Below are 16173 nucleotides of genomic sequence, written 5' to 3' on the forward strand. Positions count from 1 at the left end.
AAACAAACTATAAAAGTCTCAGTAATTATGCCTTTTTGAAAATGAAACCTAAAGTCTTATAGTAATTAACGAAGCTCTGACATTTAATTTCTGTGCTGAATAAATAATTTGCTGAAATAAGTAATAACTACAAAATTATATTTAACCTGGGGATATGAAATACAGAAGCCTGTATGTATTTTCTACTCTCAGGGTAGCTAAGGGAGACTTTCAGAAGATAGAAATTAAAAGAAAATTATAAGAGAAAAAGCAAATAATATTCTGCCTACCTAAACACATCCCTCAATAATGATATCTGACTTTATCAGCTAACTCTACAAGCCGGAGACTAGGGCATATGTATCTTGGAAAACTTAATTTTAAAAAACCAAGATGACTAACATGGGGACTTAAAAATCAATGCCATATATATATATATATATATACATATATATACACATATATATATCTTCTCTAATTCGTGTAATTAATTCCAAAAATATGAATCACACAAAAGCACTCTTTCAAATTATCCATCTCCTGGATCGTCTCTACTGACAACCTTAACTGAAGTCCAAAAATGGCCTTACATGAGTGCATGTGAATTCTACTAAATTAATTCATACTGGATTAACTCCATGGGTAATGAAGGTACTTCCAAAAATCCCCAAAAGATAAAGTTAGGACTGCAAACCTTTAAAAATCTCCCTGCAATCCTTCAATTACTTTCTCCCCACTGACAACCAGCTACATATTCTATCCATTCTCACATGGACATTTTTCCATGGGTCACATCTCAGAAATTAGGTTGAGTTTTAGAATCAACTGAATCTTTCAACAGACACCGAGCACCAATGTCATCTTATATCTGATGAAGTAGTTATACGTTTAGAAGTTAAGGAAAGGACACGTGCTTTTTAACTCATTTTTCGTGCATAACTGAAGATTTCTCCAAGTCTAGAACAAGAGACCCACTTTTTTCCCAAGGTATGTATTTCAAGGAAAAAAAAAAATCACCATACCAAAATAATCATATTCTATTAACAAAACTGAATATATTTTACTTTGGAAGTCTTTTTAGAGAAGAAAAAACAGCCCCACAGAGGGGCCAGGGCCCTAAACAGTTTCCTAATTCTCCATCTGTTTTGATATCACATGCCCTGGGGGTGGGGGGAATACAACAGCCTGACAAACAAAAAGTTCCTGAAAAAAGAATACTAATGATGGATATGCCTAACAGCAGGCTTTACTATAAAGCCACCGATAGGACAATTTGAATCCTTTGGCCCCTGAGAGCTGAACTGTTGTTTCCTTATTTTGAAAACAATCACCACAGAGAAATTAATTTCTCTATTATTATACCTAAAAGTGAAGTGTCCAGTCTGCTTCCAGGTATCCCCTATCCTGTGAGGTTTCAAGGGTACAATGCTGCTAAGTGGACTGAAATGGGTAGACCTGAAGAAGTGAAGGACACTGGGCATGAGGAGACTGTCCTTTGGAGACTGTGATGTACCTTGTGAATCACACTAAAAATTAGTATGTGCTGTATCATGCAGTGCGTGCCAGATTTTGATTATTTCCGATAGACACAGTGCCTTCCACATCTCAATTCTTAATCTTATCGTATCATAGAACATTCTAGAATGTGATGTGACATTAACGGAACCATTTCAATACGCTACAGTTGTCATCAAAACATTTACCCAACAAAGTACCTGATCACATCCCTGGAAGTCTGATTCCTACCCAGAACAGTTCCTTTTCTTATTCAGGAACACTGGTCATGGACACACACGTGCACTGCACTCCAGGGCAGAGAAGTCAGGACTAGGCCCAACCTGTCAGGCCAGAAGAGTGGTGGAAGGCCTGGAAGCTCCTGAGCACTCGGGTCATGCAGGCAGTGGATTTGTTGAAGGAAGGAAAACCAGCTCAAATAAAACAATTACATCCTAACACATCACTTCTCAAAGTCTGCGCACTGTAGCACACACGGTACAGTGGCCTGGGGTGCCCGGATGGGGTCCCGGAGTCTGCGATGTTCAGAGGCCCCCAGGAGATTCTCATGCCCAGGACTGTCTGAGAGCTACTGCTTAAGTGGCTTCCTCGGCTGATTTCTCCGATCAACTCTTAGTGAGTCAATTCAACAACCACGGAGCACCTAGCTATGTGCAAAGCACTTATTATCGGGGAGGGAGGTGGGGTACAGAGGTAAGGCAAGGTCTCTGCCTCAAGGAGTTACATCTACTAGGGAGACAAACATTTAAGACGGGAGATGACAACGCAGAGGGTGGGTAAGAGGACGCCTCAACAGCTTTACAAAAAGAATGCTTCCTGACACAGAGAAAAGAGATCTACTTCGATCAGAAGCTAGAGAGAGGTTAGTGGAATTGACAGGATAACTAGATGGGGTGGGTGATGAGAAGTAGGGGCTATTTCCCGCTTTGGGAACTGACTTAAAAAAGGCAGCAGTATAAAAGGCACGCCGTGCAGGAGACCCCGCCAAGAGCGTGAGTCGCTGGCCATGGTGGGCAATAGAACAAATCCCTCTAAAGTGTTCATCCAAAACCATCCTGAGGGCTTCCCTGGTGGCGCGGTGGTTGAGAGTCTGCCTGCCGATGCAGGGGACACAGGTTCGTGCCCCAGTCCAGGAAGATCCCACATGCCGCGCAGCGGCTGGGTCCGTGAGCCGTGGCCGCTGAGCCTGCGCGTCCGGCGCCTGTGCTCCGCAACGGGAGAGGCCACAACAGTGAGAGGCCCGCGTACCGCAAAAACAAACAAACAAACAAAAAAAACATCCTGAGAGTCTACAGCACGGCAGGTACTATACCGTGCAGCTGCTAAACGCAGAAACGGATGAACTGTGGTCTCTGCCACCCACAGCTGAACTCAGCCTAAAGAGGGAGGCAGAGTGAGCTAGCACTGCAGGAGAAACAAAAGTAACGGAAACAGAGCAGAAAACGCCTTGGAGAAAAGGGGTCTTTAAGCTGGCCTGTCACTAACAGTGTGAGCAGCCGTGTTTCTGGAGGATTAAAAGATGGACTTGAGAAGAGAGAGGAGAGAATGGAGAAAAAGAGCCAAGAAGGGGATCCCCTGGTGGCGCAGTGGTTAAGAATCCGCCTGCCAATGCAGGGGACACGGGTTCGAGCCCTGGTCCGGGAAGATCCTACATGCCATGGAGCAACTAAGCCCGTGTGCCACAACTACTGAGCCCACACGCCACAACTACTGGAGCCCATGCACCTAGAGTCCATGCCCCGCAACAAGAGAAGCCACCGTAACGAGAAGCCCACACGTGGCACTTGAAGAGTAGCTCCGCTCGCTGCAACCAGAGAAAGCCCACGCACAGCAACAGAGACCCAACGCAGCCAAAAATAATTTTAAAAAAAAAGAGCCAAGAAGTGTAACTGAGCAAGGATGCCAGCCTAGAAGGAGGGATGTGGCGAGAGAGAGAAGGAAATGGATTAGTGGCGAGTGACACTGGAACACTGGGGGGTTGGACGAGGGGAGGAGGGGGAGGTGCAGCCTCCATCTCCAGCCTAAGCGACTGGGAGGATGGTGAGGCCACTACCTGGACCAGGATGGAAGGACTATTATAACAGGGAAAATAATGAGACATCTGTTAAGCACTGAGTAAACACCTGTGGCACACCTCCTATGCACCAAGTACACGAAGATAGGGAGAACCTCAACCCACAGATAACAAAGCCACTCTGGAGGCTGGGCGGCCCTGCAAGGGCATGTGGGTCCCTGTAGCATCGCTTAGTTTACTGTCGTCCTAAGCCATCATTGGAACTGTTCTCTCCCTTACGTTCCTTACAAAGTTGCTAATAATTTGAGATATAATCACTTTCTCATTTTACTATAGACAAAGTTTACATAGTCTTTTCACGGTTTATATTTAAATCTAAACTATAATAAAATCCTTTCATAGGTCAGACAAGGCTAAAGAAACAGGGGACCAAATCCCTGCTCTCAAAGAAAACGTTAGGCTTTTAGCTTCTCCAAGGCCAGCAAGGACCTTTAACACAATGCAAACTGAAAAATGGTCTAACGGGTTTGACATGTGCAAGGCCCCTGCTGTTAATAACACTGGGCACTTAAATAATACGAAAGGGTTGCATCTCAACAACCGCCATCTCCACTGATCAGCTCAGTGTCTGGGACAGAGGCAATCACTAATAACAGGCCAAGAGGTGAAGAGGTCACCTGAACTCCCAAGAGCCTTGGTGACAGACGGGGACATAAACACAAACTGCAGGACAACAGACCCGAGCTGCCACTGAACCAGGCAGAAAGCACATGCTCAGAGAATCGCCAGCTCTGGACCCAGCAGCCAGCGCATCCAGAGAGAAAGCTCACTTCAGAACCTTTACAAAGAGCTTTGGCTATGAAGGAATATATATCTTTGTCACTGAGGACTGTTAGGAAAAAAACAGAAATGAGCAACTATTTCCTTAACTCACCTTTGCACGTCTGGCACTCTGAAGCACAGAAAAAACTTTAATTCATTCGTCAAAGTGGTTCGGTGATTAAATCTGCTATAGCTTACAGCAAAAACATCAAGCAGTAAGGGAATGCTTATCCAAAAGGTATGGACCAACCGAACACCACTTCCAGGGAGCCTGCCCACCCAGCACGCACGTCAGGGAATGAAGGAGAGCACAAGCTTACCATCGGGTAGCTCACCAGCGGCCTGTGCGCCACATAGAACTGCTCCACCGTATGGAGGAAGCTGCACAGGGAATCGGAAAACAAATTTTAATTCAACAAATTGTTAAAACGCAAAACATGCTATTTCATTACAGCAACCTTCATTAAAACACTTTATCCATGCACCTTCTCGTGACATTTTAACAAAATAACACAGACAGAAAAGCAGTAAGATTAAACATCTTCATTTTAAAACACCATTGGAATGCTTTCAAACATTTATTGTTAATAAACAGATCCAAAAATGAGGCAAAAAATAAAAATGGGCTCCAATGGACATGTCAATCCACTACAATAAAAGTCTCATGCCACACCCTTCATTTCACAGGAGCTGCAGACTGCCCACCAGTACAACAGTGCTTGTCTTTCTCCATCCACTGGTCAAGAGTCTTCGTGGCCATCTGTGCTTGACGTTCACCATCACTACATGTCCACTCAGCCAGAGGCAGGAACCAGGCCCAGGGGCAGAGAGTGGACAAAGCCCCTGAGAAGGAAAAGCCTGGGAATCGTGGCTCCCTTTTTAACAGGGTGCCTTAGGTAACTGAATTAACAGCTAGTGATCACATTCCTTGTTTGGAAGAGAGAAAGCAAAATAGCAGGTGTCTGAGCTCTTTGTAAATGCAGGAAGGTATCATGAATATACCAAAATTTTCCTTCCTAGCTATTCCATAATACTTAGAGGAGTTAGAAATGTTTCAAATGGATATGTCTGAGATGAGAAAGTTTAGGATGGGAAGGGGTAAGGTTAAGTGGACAGATAATTGCTACCTGAAAGCAGAACAAAAGAACAAAACAATTATCGATACATCCTGACACAGAACTTCTCGAAGTCTGCACCCTGCAGCACACACAGTACAATGGCCTCGGGTGCCTGGATGGAGTGCTGGAGTCTGCGATGTTCAGAGCACCCATGAGATTCCCATGCCCACGACTGTCTGGGAACTACTAAAGTGGCTTCCTCAGCTGCTTTCTGCAGTCAACTTACTAAGTCAATTCAACAATCACAGAGATAAAAGTTCTCGCCTGAGAGAATTAATGACAAATAAGAAGCTAAGAAAACAAAGGCAGATTTGAAAGGAACTGACCGCTTTCTGGACTTGAGAGCAGCACAAGTTTCCACCACACGGGGGCACCCCAGCATTCATCACGGCAAAGCCCAGGTGGGCTGCACTTGGCCTGGCACCTGCAGCGCAAGACCATTCCACATAACATCCAAACGCTCACACCCGGTGCCCCAGCATTTACCGCTGGCGTGGACACACGGAGCAGAAAGGTGCGTCTGGGGAAGCCACAAATCAGGGTGGTGTCACTCGGCCGTCATGCAGGACGTTTAGCAAACGCCCATACACCGAACTGCCTTTTTGTTTCCATCAGTGATACTAGGGTGCCCCCTGGTGATGAAAATCACACAGTTGTAAGGTGCTCAAAGTATTTTACTTTGTTTTTTAAAATCACACTGCACTTCCACAAAATCTAGGGAGTGGTAGAGGCAGGATGTGAAAACAGAGCGCCTGGCACACGCCAGGGCAATACCACCATTTCCTGTTAGTGTATTTAAGACATTTATTTTGACTTACTAATCTGGTAAGTGCATAATTGTGGGAAGTACTGAATGCTGGAGTGAGTTCAGGCACAGAAAAAATGTGTGTTTTATTTTTACTCTATAGCCTCATACATGGCACCTTTAATGCAATGAACCTCTGTCACTTGTAAGATGCCCCTTAGTCTGTGGTAAGTGGGTATAATAAATACACAGCAGAATAAAAGTGTAAGACGTGTTCCAAGTTCTCATAGTTACTTATAAGAATAGAGAATTCTAAAAGCACAGCAAAAATATAAAATCTCACACACAAATGCAAACTGAGCAGTGTAAAAAATAGAAATCTAGGGCTTCCCTGGTGGCGCAGTGTTTAAGAGTCCGCCTGCGGATGCAGGGGACACGTGTTCGTGCCCTGGTCCGGGAAGATCCCACATGCCACGGAGCAGCTAGGCCCATGAGCCACAACTACTCAGCCTGCGCGTCCAGAGCCTGTGCTCCGCAACGGGAGAGGCCACAACAGTGAGAGGCCCGCGTACCGCAAAAAAAAAAAAAAAAAAAAAAAAGAAAGAAAGAAATCTAGTTACATCAGATACAAAATCAAATCGACTCAGTCCGAAAATAGTGCTATCATACTGTGAGGTCAATACCTGGGCCCTTCAATAAGAAGGTAATATTTTAAAATCTTTTTGGTGCTGCCACTATTTATTGATTGTGCTCTCTCTAAAAGACCCTCATGAACCCTGAATCTCCCCTCTGAAATCCCAATAAGACACCAAACCACTGAGAATAACTGTCTTAACTCTGCATCACTATACACACCCACACATGCACGCACACACCTCTACAGCTTGCACTATGCTATCCTGGGCTTGTTTATTCCATGGCTGGTTGAGGAGTATGAGTTGCCCAATGTTGAGTTTCTGGAAAGTTTCAAGAACAATAAGCATTCTCCCCCTATTTTTGAACACCAATATAATAGGATTATGACTGGAGCTCAAAATACGCTTATTCAGTAAGTATACTGTATATTTTTTCCAGTTGGAGAAATTCATTTTTACATTGCCCTGGCTTATCAATTGGAAGACAGCTTTAGAAAAGATATCAAAACTCTCAGTTGAGAGGTATGATGCTTTTGTAGAAAGTTAGACTATTTTTACAATTTAACACCCTGTATTTCTCAAATTTGGTTTCTCAGTCCCTGGTCCCAAGCAGAGAAAAAATACTTTAAAGTTCCTAATAGCCAAAAAAATACACGACAGGGTTCTAATTTATGCCATGGCCACATGGAAGGAACTGTGAAGGTATGAGGTGCAATTATTTTACCTTTGAGATAAAAGGTCAAACAAATGATTATGCAGTGGAATGAGATAACCATTCCTCACCCACCAGTGCAACCACACACCACCCCCATTAAGCAGTCCATGTCCCATGTGATGATATTACTATTATAACCCAGCCCCCTGTGTTATAATAATTATACAGTGAGAAAGATAACTCAGCCTAATCATGTTAATTAGCCTGTGTCTCTCTTTTGCAGGTTACTGGACCATACGTGATTCTGATAGTCAACACTTGTCATACCTCCCCCCAAACACTGATGACACACAACTATAGCTTCCACAAATAAAAAGTCTGGGGACTTCCCTGGTGGCACAGTGCATAAGACTCCGTGCTCCCAATGCAGGGGGCCTGGGTTCGATCCCTGGTCAGGGAACTAGATCCCGCATACCACGACTAAGAGTTCGCATGACACCACTAAAGATCCCGCATGCCACAACTGAACATCCCACGTGTTGCAACTAAGACTCAGCACAGCCAAATAAATAAATAAATATTTTTTAAAAGTTTGATGTAACTTTACTATCAAAATCCTTCCTATCTACTAACATTTGGTACACACGAAATACTACAGAATACATTAATGGCTTCCCAACATTTCTGTGAGGTAAATAAGCATCCTCCACTTTCCAAATTTACAGTTTTAAAAAAAGGCACAATGAGATGGAGGGAACTGCCCAAGACCATCAAGCCTGTTTAAGTAGCAAAGGGAGAAAGGAACCCAGCTCTTTAGACTTGATATATTGTACATTCTCCATTTTCATACCACAGGAAAGCCCAAGTTTTTATTCTGACACTTACTTGCAAACAGGTGCTCACAAACTCACACACACACACACACGCACTCACTTGAGACAAGCTATAAAGTACAGAATTGGGCTTTTATTGTTTTTTTAAACTCTTAATCACAAAGAGCACAGTTACAGTTAGACTGTGGTGTTCCCAGCAAGTACCACCATATTTTAGCGTGAGTCAAGACAGAAACTGTTTAAAACTTGAATCATTAGTATAGTACACAGAGTACAACGTCAATTAACACTAACACTTGGGGAATATAGGATTTGATTATGTTTGTCCTAACTAACTGTTTTTTAAATCATTAAAGACTAAACTTCAATCCTTACTCCACAGAATTCTAAAATGCATAGATACATTTTATTGCCTGAGTAAATACAATATATAATCTAGCTTTCACTATTCCCCAGCTCATATCCTTAGATTTCTTAAAATCATAACTGCTAACATCAACAAACACAAGAGACAGAGATGGCATTCAGCTGAATTTGTTCATTTTCTAAAATAAAACCTGATATAAGCTTTATCTCCTCTGGTATCTTTCTTTTTCCTAAAGTGAAGAAAACAAGTAATAAATCTTTCTTATATCTGCATAGCCTACACAATGCTTTCAAAATGTTCTCATTGGGCTTCCCTGGTGGCGCAGTGGTTGAGAGTCCGCCTGCCGATGCAGGGGACACGGGTTCGTGCTCCGGTCTGGGAAGATCCCACATGCCGCGGAGCGGCTGGGCCCGTGAGCCATGGCCGTTGAGCCTGCGCGTCCGGAGCCTGTGCTCCACAACGGGAGAGGCCACAATAGTGAGAGGCCCGCGTACCGCAAAAAAAAAAAAAAAAAAAAAAAATGTTCTCATTTAGTCCTACTTCCACAATCCTAAAAAATTTTAGAATTCAAGAAGCCAAGGTGAAGAGCCAAGGACTTGCCAAGGTCACATGTAGGTGGCCCACCCAGACCCTAACCCTATTTTAAGCACTTAACTTCTCCTGCCCCATTTTAACAAACAAAAGAACTCCATACATGAATATCTAATATGCATGCAAATATCCAAAATTAAGGAGTCTAAAAGGCTAGTTAGATTTCATTAAAAGTTAACTAAGATTTTACTTAATATATACACTTACTTCTCCCTTTTCTCCTTTTCAATGCAATTTCAACAGTCTTCATATTTAAAACATCAATCTGAAAAAATGTTCCAGATAAGTTTTTATTAAACTAAAATAGTAACCATGAATCACATGAAGAGTGGACATAAAAGAGGACCTGGGTGGAGATATAGCACAATCCTGTTCAGGAAACTATCATAGAGATGTTAACTCTCCTACAAATTAATGCATAATTTTAACACAATTCCAACTGAAATTTCAATAGGATTTTTCATGGAACCTCAAGTGCTTATCATAAATTCCTAGGGAAGAGTTATGGATGAATAAGAGACAAAATACCTGTAAGTATAAAAGGGTGCCTGTCCTATCATAAGACTGATTGTAAAGCTGCTGCAATTAAAACAGGGGAAGCAGAACCCACTGAGCCCATGTGGAGACGTGCGGCCTGACTGTGGCACCCCAGCAAAGGGTGAATGGTGCTGGGACAACTTGCTATTGCCATTGGGTGGGGGGAGGTTAACATCCCCAATACACACACACACACACACACACACACACACACACACACACACACACACGATCAACACCACAATCTCAGCTTCATTATATACTAAACTGAAACAAAAACTTTAAAACTTTTTAAATGTCTTTATTACCTCAAGGAAAGGAAGAATTTCTTAAAGATATTTTTAAAAAAACCAAAAATCCACAAACCATGAGGAAAAAAAATCAATACATTTAACATTAAAACTTAAAAATGTACTCCCAAAGATTATTAATCTTATAAATCAATTTTTAAAAAGATAAGCCATTTGATAAAAATATGGACAAGGGGTACAGACCAGGTAATTAACAGAAAAGTAGAAATCTACACTGCCAACAGACATATGAGTAATGTAATGGTGCTCAATTGTTTGTAATCTCGAAATGCAAATTAAAATAATGAAGACCCATTTATTACCCATCAGATTAACAAAAATTTTAACTATGTCTATGCTGACAATTAGCAAGAAATTTTTTAGGGACTTCCCTGGTGGTGCAGTGGTTAAGAATCCACCTGCCAATGCAGGGGACACGGGTTCAATCCCGGGTCCGGGAAGATCCCAGACACCGTGGAGCAACTAAGCCCATGCGCCACAACTACTGAGCCTGCGCTCTAGAGCCCGCGAGCCACAGCTACTGAGCCCGCATGCCACAACTACTGAAGCCTGCGCACCTAGAGCCCGCGAGCCACAACTACTGAAGCCCGTGTGCCTGGAGCCCGTGCTCCGCAACAAGAGAAGCCACTTCAATGAGAAGTCCGTGCACGGCAACGAAAAGCCAAAGCAGCTCCAAAGAAAAAAGAATTGTTTTAAAAAATGAGATCTAAAAACCCTCATGCCCTGCTGATGGGAAGGGAGACTGTTAAAACCACTTAGAAGGCAGATGCACAGTCTGTAATAAAACTAAAGATTCTTATTCCTTGCAGAGCCTCTCAATTCCATTCCTAGGAATATTTCCTGGAGAAACCCACAGAGGAGCATGAGGAGACATGACAAAATATGTTTACTGCCACATTTTTGTAACAGTGGAAGAAGCATAGACTTAAATAGTCCTCAACAGGGGAAAAGGTATGTTCAATATTTAACAGTTAACGGGGAATTCCCTGGCGGTCCAGTGGTTAGGACTCGGTGCTTTCACTGCCGTGGGCCCAGGATCATGCTCTGGTCGGGGAAGTAAGATCCCACAAACCACGCAGGGCGCGGCCAAAACAAACAAAAAATTTAACAATTAAAATCAAAGACCAAGAACAAAATGTTCAGATAAATCTAAAGAATATTTAACTTAAAATAAGCAAACTACAAAATGATGAATACAGTATGAAACCACTTATGTGACATTTTTAACCACAAAAACAATACGCTGTACTATCTATCAATACATATGTACGTAGTACAAGGCGAAAACCATAGTCAGGAAACAATGTTGAGCAATTTCAGCAGAGTCAGCATTTCTGGAGAAGAAGAATGAGAGGATACAATGGGGGCTTCCACTGTAATGCTTTGCTATTTATAAATATAGCAAAATGTTAAGAGCAGTCAAATCTGATTGGTGGGTTCAGTCATTTCTCATGTTAGTCTCTACACTCTTCTGTACGCTGGAACTCCTCATCAAAAGGCATAAATTAAAAAACAAGAACTAACACATAACCATCAATTAAATGCACGTACTCAATAAAACAAAGTTGTGTCTTACCTCAACTGAAGAGCGAGGAGTCACAAAGAACTGATTGAATTCATCAGGGCTAAAATCTCCAAAAATATACTGAAAAAAAGAGAATTACTGATCACATAAAATACACAAATCATACAGTTTCAGAAAAAAAGTGTTATATCTCAATCCTATGAATAATTGGGCCAGAACCCCTAAGACCCTTTCTCCGTTAAACAAATCAAGGATCTGCAACAGATTTCTAGATGGAGTGTTTTCCAATTACAAATAATAAAATACTTAGGTTTTCCATAACTTGTCAAAGGGACAGCCTAAGGTTAACAGAGCTTACTTTTGTTACCAAGGCTGTTGCCCCAGAATCATATCCCTGCCCCTCCCTCAAATAGAAACCTTATTCTTATCTAAGTTTCGGGAGGAAGCTGCAAAGAGGAAAAAACAACTGGTTAGAACCAACAAGGCCCAAGATGGCGGAGGATGTGACTTCCAGCGGAAGTTGAGTCTCATTACATTCTCATGGTAATAGGTGAGCATACGCTAAATGACCCACCCACCAGCACCGCAGTTGAGGACTGCCATGACAACTGAGAAAGTCCATACAAGGACTGAAAAGGAGAACTGCGACAGTCCCAGGTCCAAACCACACCCCTGTTCTCTAGTAAGTCATGAACATTCCTCCCACTCTTTCCAAATCCCTCTCTTTTACCTTGACCCTCCTATATATTGGTACCTCTGCCCAAACTGCATTGAGAAGTTGATTTGGAACTAGGTTCCTGCTTCTCCATTCTTTGGCCATTGAATAAAGCTTGTGCCGTTCCAGTCTCAGCATCAGTTTTGTTATTGGCTGCACAAATCCGATCAGAAAAAGAACCTCCCTGGTGTAGACAGGTGGCCTCAGCCGGGGCTTAGGACCACAGCTCGGCAACACTTTGAAACAGGTCAACTCTGTACATCAAACTTGTAAGTAGACTCCTGCTTGCAGGAGAATTGTTTTGGTTCACAAACATTTCTAGTTGTTCCATTTACCCTTCGGCTGACTCATGTCACTACCTCCTTTTCAGCTTTCCCTACCATACATATTAAAGAAAAGCAGAAAACGTGGTTCCAACGGGAAGATAGGGGAATCCAAAAAAGGGAAATGTTAATGACTGTGGTGGATGAACTTTAAAAATATATGTGTAATTTTTTTACCTTAAAAGTACACTGGAACGTGATACACAGATAAACATATTGTTCAACAGACACAAACCTCGCTGTGAACTCTCACTTCACAGAATTCTGAACGTTACTTTCTGAAAAACTGGTTAACCCGCAAGGAAGTAAGTTTGACCAGTGCCAAGCAGCTCATATTCTCCCTGAAGCTTCAAGAAACAAGTCATTGATAAGAATCAGTATGACCTGATTTCTACAACAGAGAATCACTCACTTAATAATTACTTAGAGCCTATTAGGTGTCAAGCACAACAATCGGTATTAGATATAAAAGCGGCAAAAGCAGAGTCGTGGTTCCTCTAACAGAACTGCAGTCTAACAACTTGTGGGGAAATTTACAGTATCTAAACATACATAAATAGATAATAACCATCATTATTATAACTGAGTAAATGGAAACTAAGTCTCAAAATCTGTTGGTAAGAATGCACCAGTAGGGACTTCCCTGGTGGCGGAGTGGTTAAGAATCTGCCTGCCAATGCAGGGGACACGGGTTCAATCCCTGGTCTGGGAAGATGCCACATGCCTCAGAGCAACTAAGCCCGTGCGCCACAACTACTGAAGCCTGTGCACCTAGAGCCCGTGCTCCGCAACAAGAGAAGCCACGGCAATGAGAAGCCTGCGCACTGCATCGAAGAGTAGCCCCTGCTCGCCGCAACTAGAGAAAGCCCGTGCACAGCAATGAAGACGCAACGCAGCCAAATAAATAAATTAATAAATTTATTTATTTATTTATTTATTTTTTAAAAAGGAATGCACCAGTATTTCTGGGGAAAACATTTTTTTGGAGGGCTCTTTCACAGTAGCTACCAAGACCGTGAATATATATTAAAAACAAAAACGTCTTGACATAATATTTACGTATACTTGCAAAAGTCCACAAAGAAATTGTGCACTGACAGTAATGGTGAAAATGTAGAGTCCCAAAAACAACTTAGAAACAGTCTTCTTCTGAAATACTTCTGAAATATTGTGAGCTTAATTAGACTTATCACCAAAACTGGGGGAAAGCTTATTTTAATTTCACTCCAGCATAACACAAAGCAATGGGAGGGAAAGTTATCTTTAAATGAGAAGAAAGAAAGGTGGGGTGGGGGAAGAAATGACACTGCTGCCTGGCATGCCTTCATAGTCCCACTGCAGAGAGATCTGTAAGTCTAGATATAAACCGTTAAATTTACTCAGAAGAAAAAAAAAGATGAGCGATACAATGGGAGAAAATATTCCAGACAATACCAACTGCTGGCAAGGATGTGAAGCAACTAAGGATGCGGAAGGATACAGCCACTCAGGAAAAGAGTTCGGCACTTTCTTATAAAGTTACTTACCATACAACCCAGGAAGCCCCCTCTTAAGTACTTACCAAAGAGAAATGAACACCTATGTCCACAAAAAACAAAACAAAACAAACAAAAAAAAACCCCTGTATGCTGTAGTTTACAGCAGCTCTATTCATAACTACCAAAAACTGAAAAGAACCCAAATGTCTATCAAGAGGTGGATGTGATATATCTACATGATGAACTACTACTCAGTGACTCTCAAAAGCATCACACTAAGTGAAGAATTAGACTTAAAAGGCCACAAGCTACATGACTGAATTTATATAACATTCTAGGGCTAAACTCTAAGGACAGAAAACAGACCTGTGGTTGTCAAGGTCTGGGGAAGAAATTATTTTAAAAAAGGCACACGGGAACTTTTAGGGGGAATGGAAATATTCACAGGGCAAGCCTGTTAGAGAAATAGTAAACTTCCAACCTGCCAAGGGAACACGCCCACGAAAATACTAATGATTTCAGCCCTTGAATGTGAATGGACAACAAGAAATCACAAGACACGTGAGGGAGCAATCAACAGCAATAAAGAGAGTTACTATTAAAATGAGGGTGAAATGAATCTGCGTAAACAAAATATAGGAAACAGAAAAGAACTTAAAATTCTAATCTGTATCCTGAAAGAAATTCTAGCAGGTAAAATAAGCAGATTGCCATGAAAAAAAAAAAAAGGACGTATTAGGGACTTCCCCTGGTGGTCCAGTAGTTAAGACTCCATGCTCCCAATGAAGGGGGCCCAGGGTCGATCCCTGGTCAGGGAACTAGATCCCGCATGCCGCAACGAAGATCCTGCATGCTGAAACTAAGACCGGGTACAGACAAATAAAAAAAATTTTTTTATTTAAAAACAGGAACCGGGACTTCCCAGTGGCGCAGTGGTTAAGAATCCACCTGCCGGGCTTCCCTGGTGGCGCAGTGGTTGAGAGTCCGCCTGCCGATGCAGGGGATACGGGTTCGTGCCCCGGTCTGGGAGGATCCCACATGCCGCGGAGCGGCTGGGCCCGTGAGCCATGGCCGCTGGGCCTGCGCGTCCGGAGCCTGTGCTCTGCAACGGGAGTGGCCACAGCAGTGAGAGGCCCGCGTACCGCAAAAAAAAAAAAAAAAAAGAATCCACCTGCCAATGCAGGGGACACAGGTTCGAGTCCTGGTCGAGGAACCACAACTACTGAGCCTGCACGCCACAACTACTGAAGCCCGTGCGCCTAGAGCCCGTGCTCCACAACAAGAGAAACCACTGCAGTGAGAAGCCCGCGCACCACAATGAAGAGTAGCCCCCGCTCGCCGCAGCGAGAGAAAGCCTGTGCGCAGCGACGAAGACCCAACACTGCCAAAAATATAAATAAATAAATAAATTTATTTTTAAAAAGAGGGGGGACCAATTACAGAACCAGAAAGTATTCACAGAAATCAGAAGATTTTTAAATTACGAAATTTACAAGCTCAACAGAAGATCTTAACGTAGAATCAACAAAATAAATACAAAGCAAGACAGCAATGCCTTGCAAGTTCCAAGAAAAAAGTATTTTTTGTTTTCATAGAATTCTATTCTATAGTTTATTACTCAAGTGCAAAAGGCAAAGTAATTCTCTGACACTCATACACCCTTGGGATGGGTGGGGTGGGCTGCTTAAGAATTCCAGAAAATCAATTCAGGAGGTACATGAGCAGCAACAAAGAGGATCCAAAAGATGATTGACACTGTAGCTGTGAAGCCCAATGCAAACATGAAGACTCATGTTGTTTTATTTAATACCAACAGTAGAAATGTTGTCCACGTAAAAGATATCCACTCTACCTTCTGAGTGACTACTTTAATTCAGAATGTGGGGAAGACATTAGGATGAGAACTGAAGGTTCTATAGGATTGCTAAATTATTCTCTTTTTTTTTTTGCGGTACGCGGGCCTCTCACTGTTGTGGCCTCTCCTGTTGCGGAGCATAGGCTCCGGACGCG

General features: G+C 42.5%; 1 protein-coding gene across 1 annotated transcript in view; it reads right to left on the bottom strand.

Annotated features, from left to right (window-relative positions):
• The window catches only part of USP10 (ubiquitin specific peptidase 10), a gene marked incomplete at its 5' end in the record, with an annotated part of 72344 nt that overhangs the window by 26905 nt on the left and 29266 nt on the right, over positions 1-16173 (bottom strand). Inside the window, 2 exons of the mRNA XM_079723405.1 lie at positions 4651-4711; positions 11699-11767. Coding sequence (XP_079579531.1) covers positions 4651-4711; positions 11699-11767 — 130 coding nt within the window. The remainder of the gene's footprint in view (positions 1-4650; positions 4712-11698; positions 11768-16173) is intronic.

Source organism: Hyperoodon ampullatus (assembly GCF_949752795.1).
Source record: "Hyperoodon ampullatus genome assembly, chromosome: 18".
In the NCBI taxonomy this organism is placed as follows: domain Eukaryota; kingdom Metazoa; phylum Chordata; class Mammalia; order Artiodactyla; family Ziphiidae; genus Hyperoodon; species Hyperoodon ampullatus.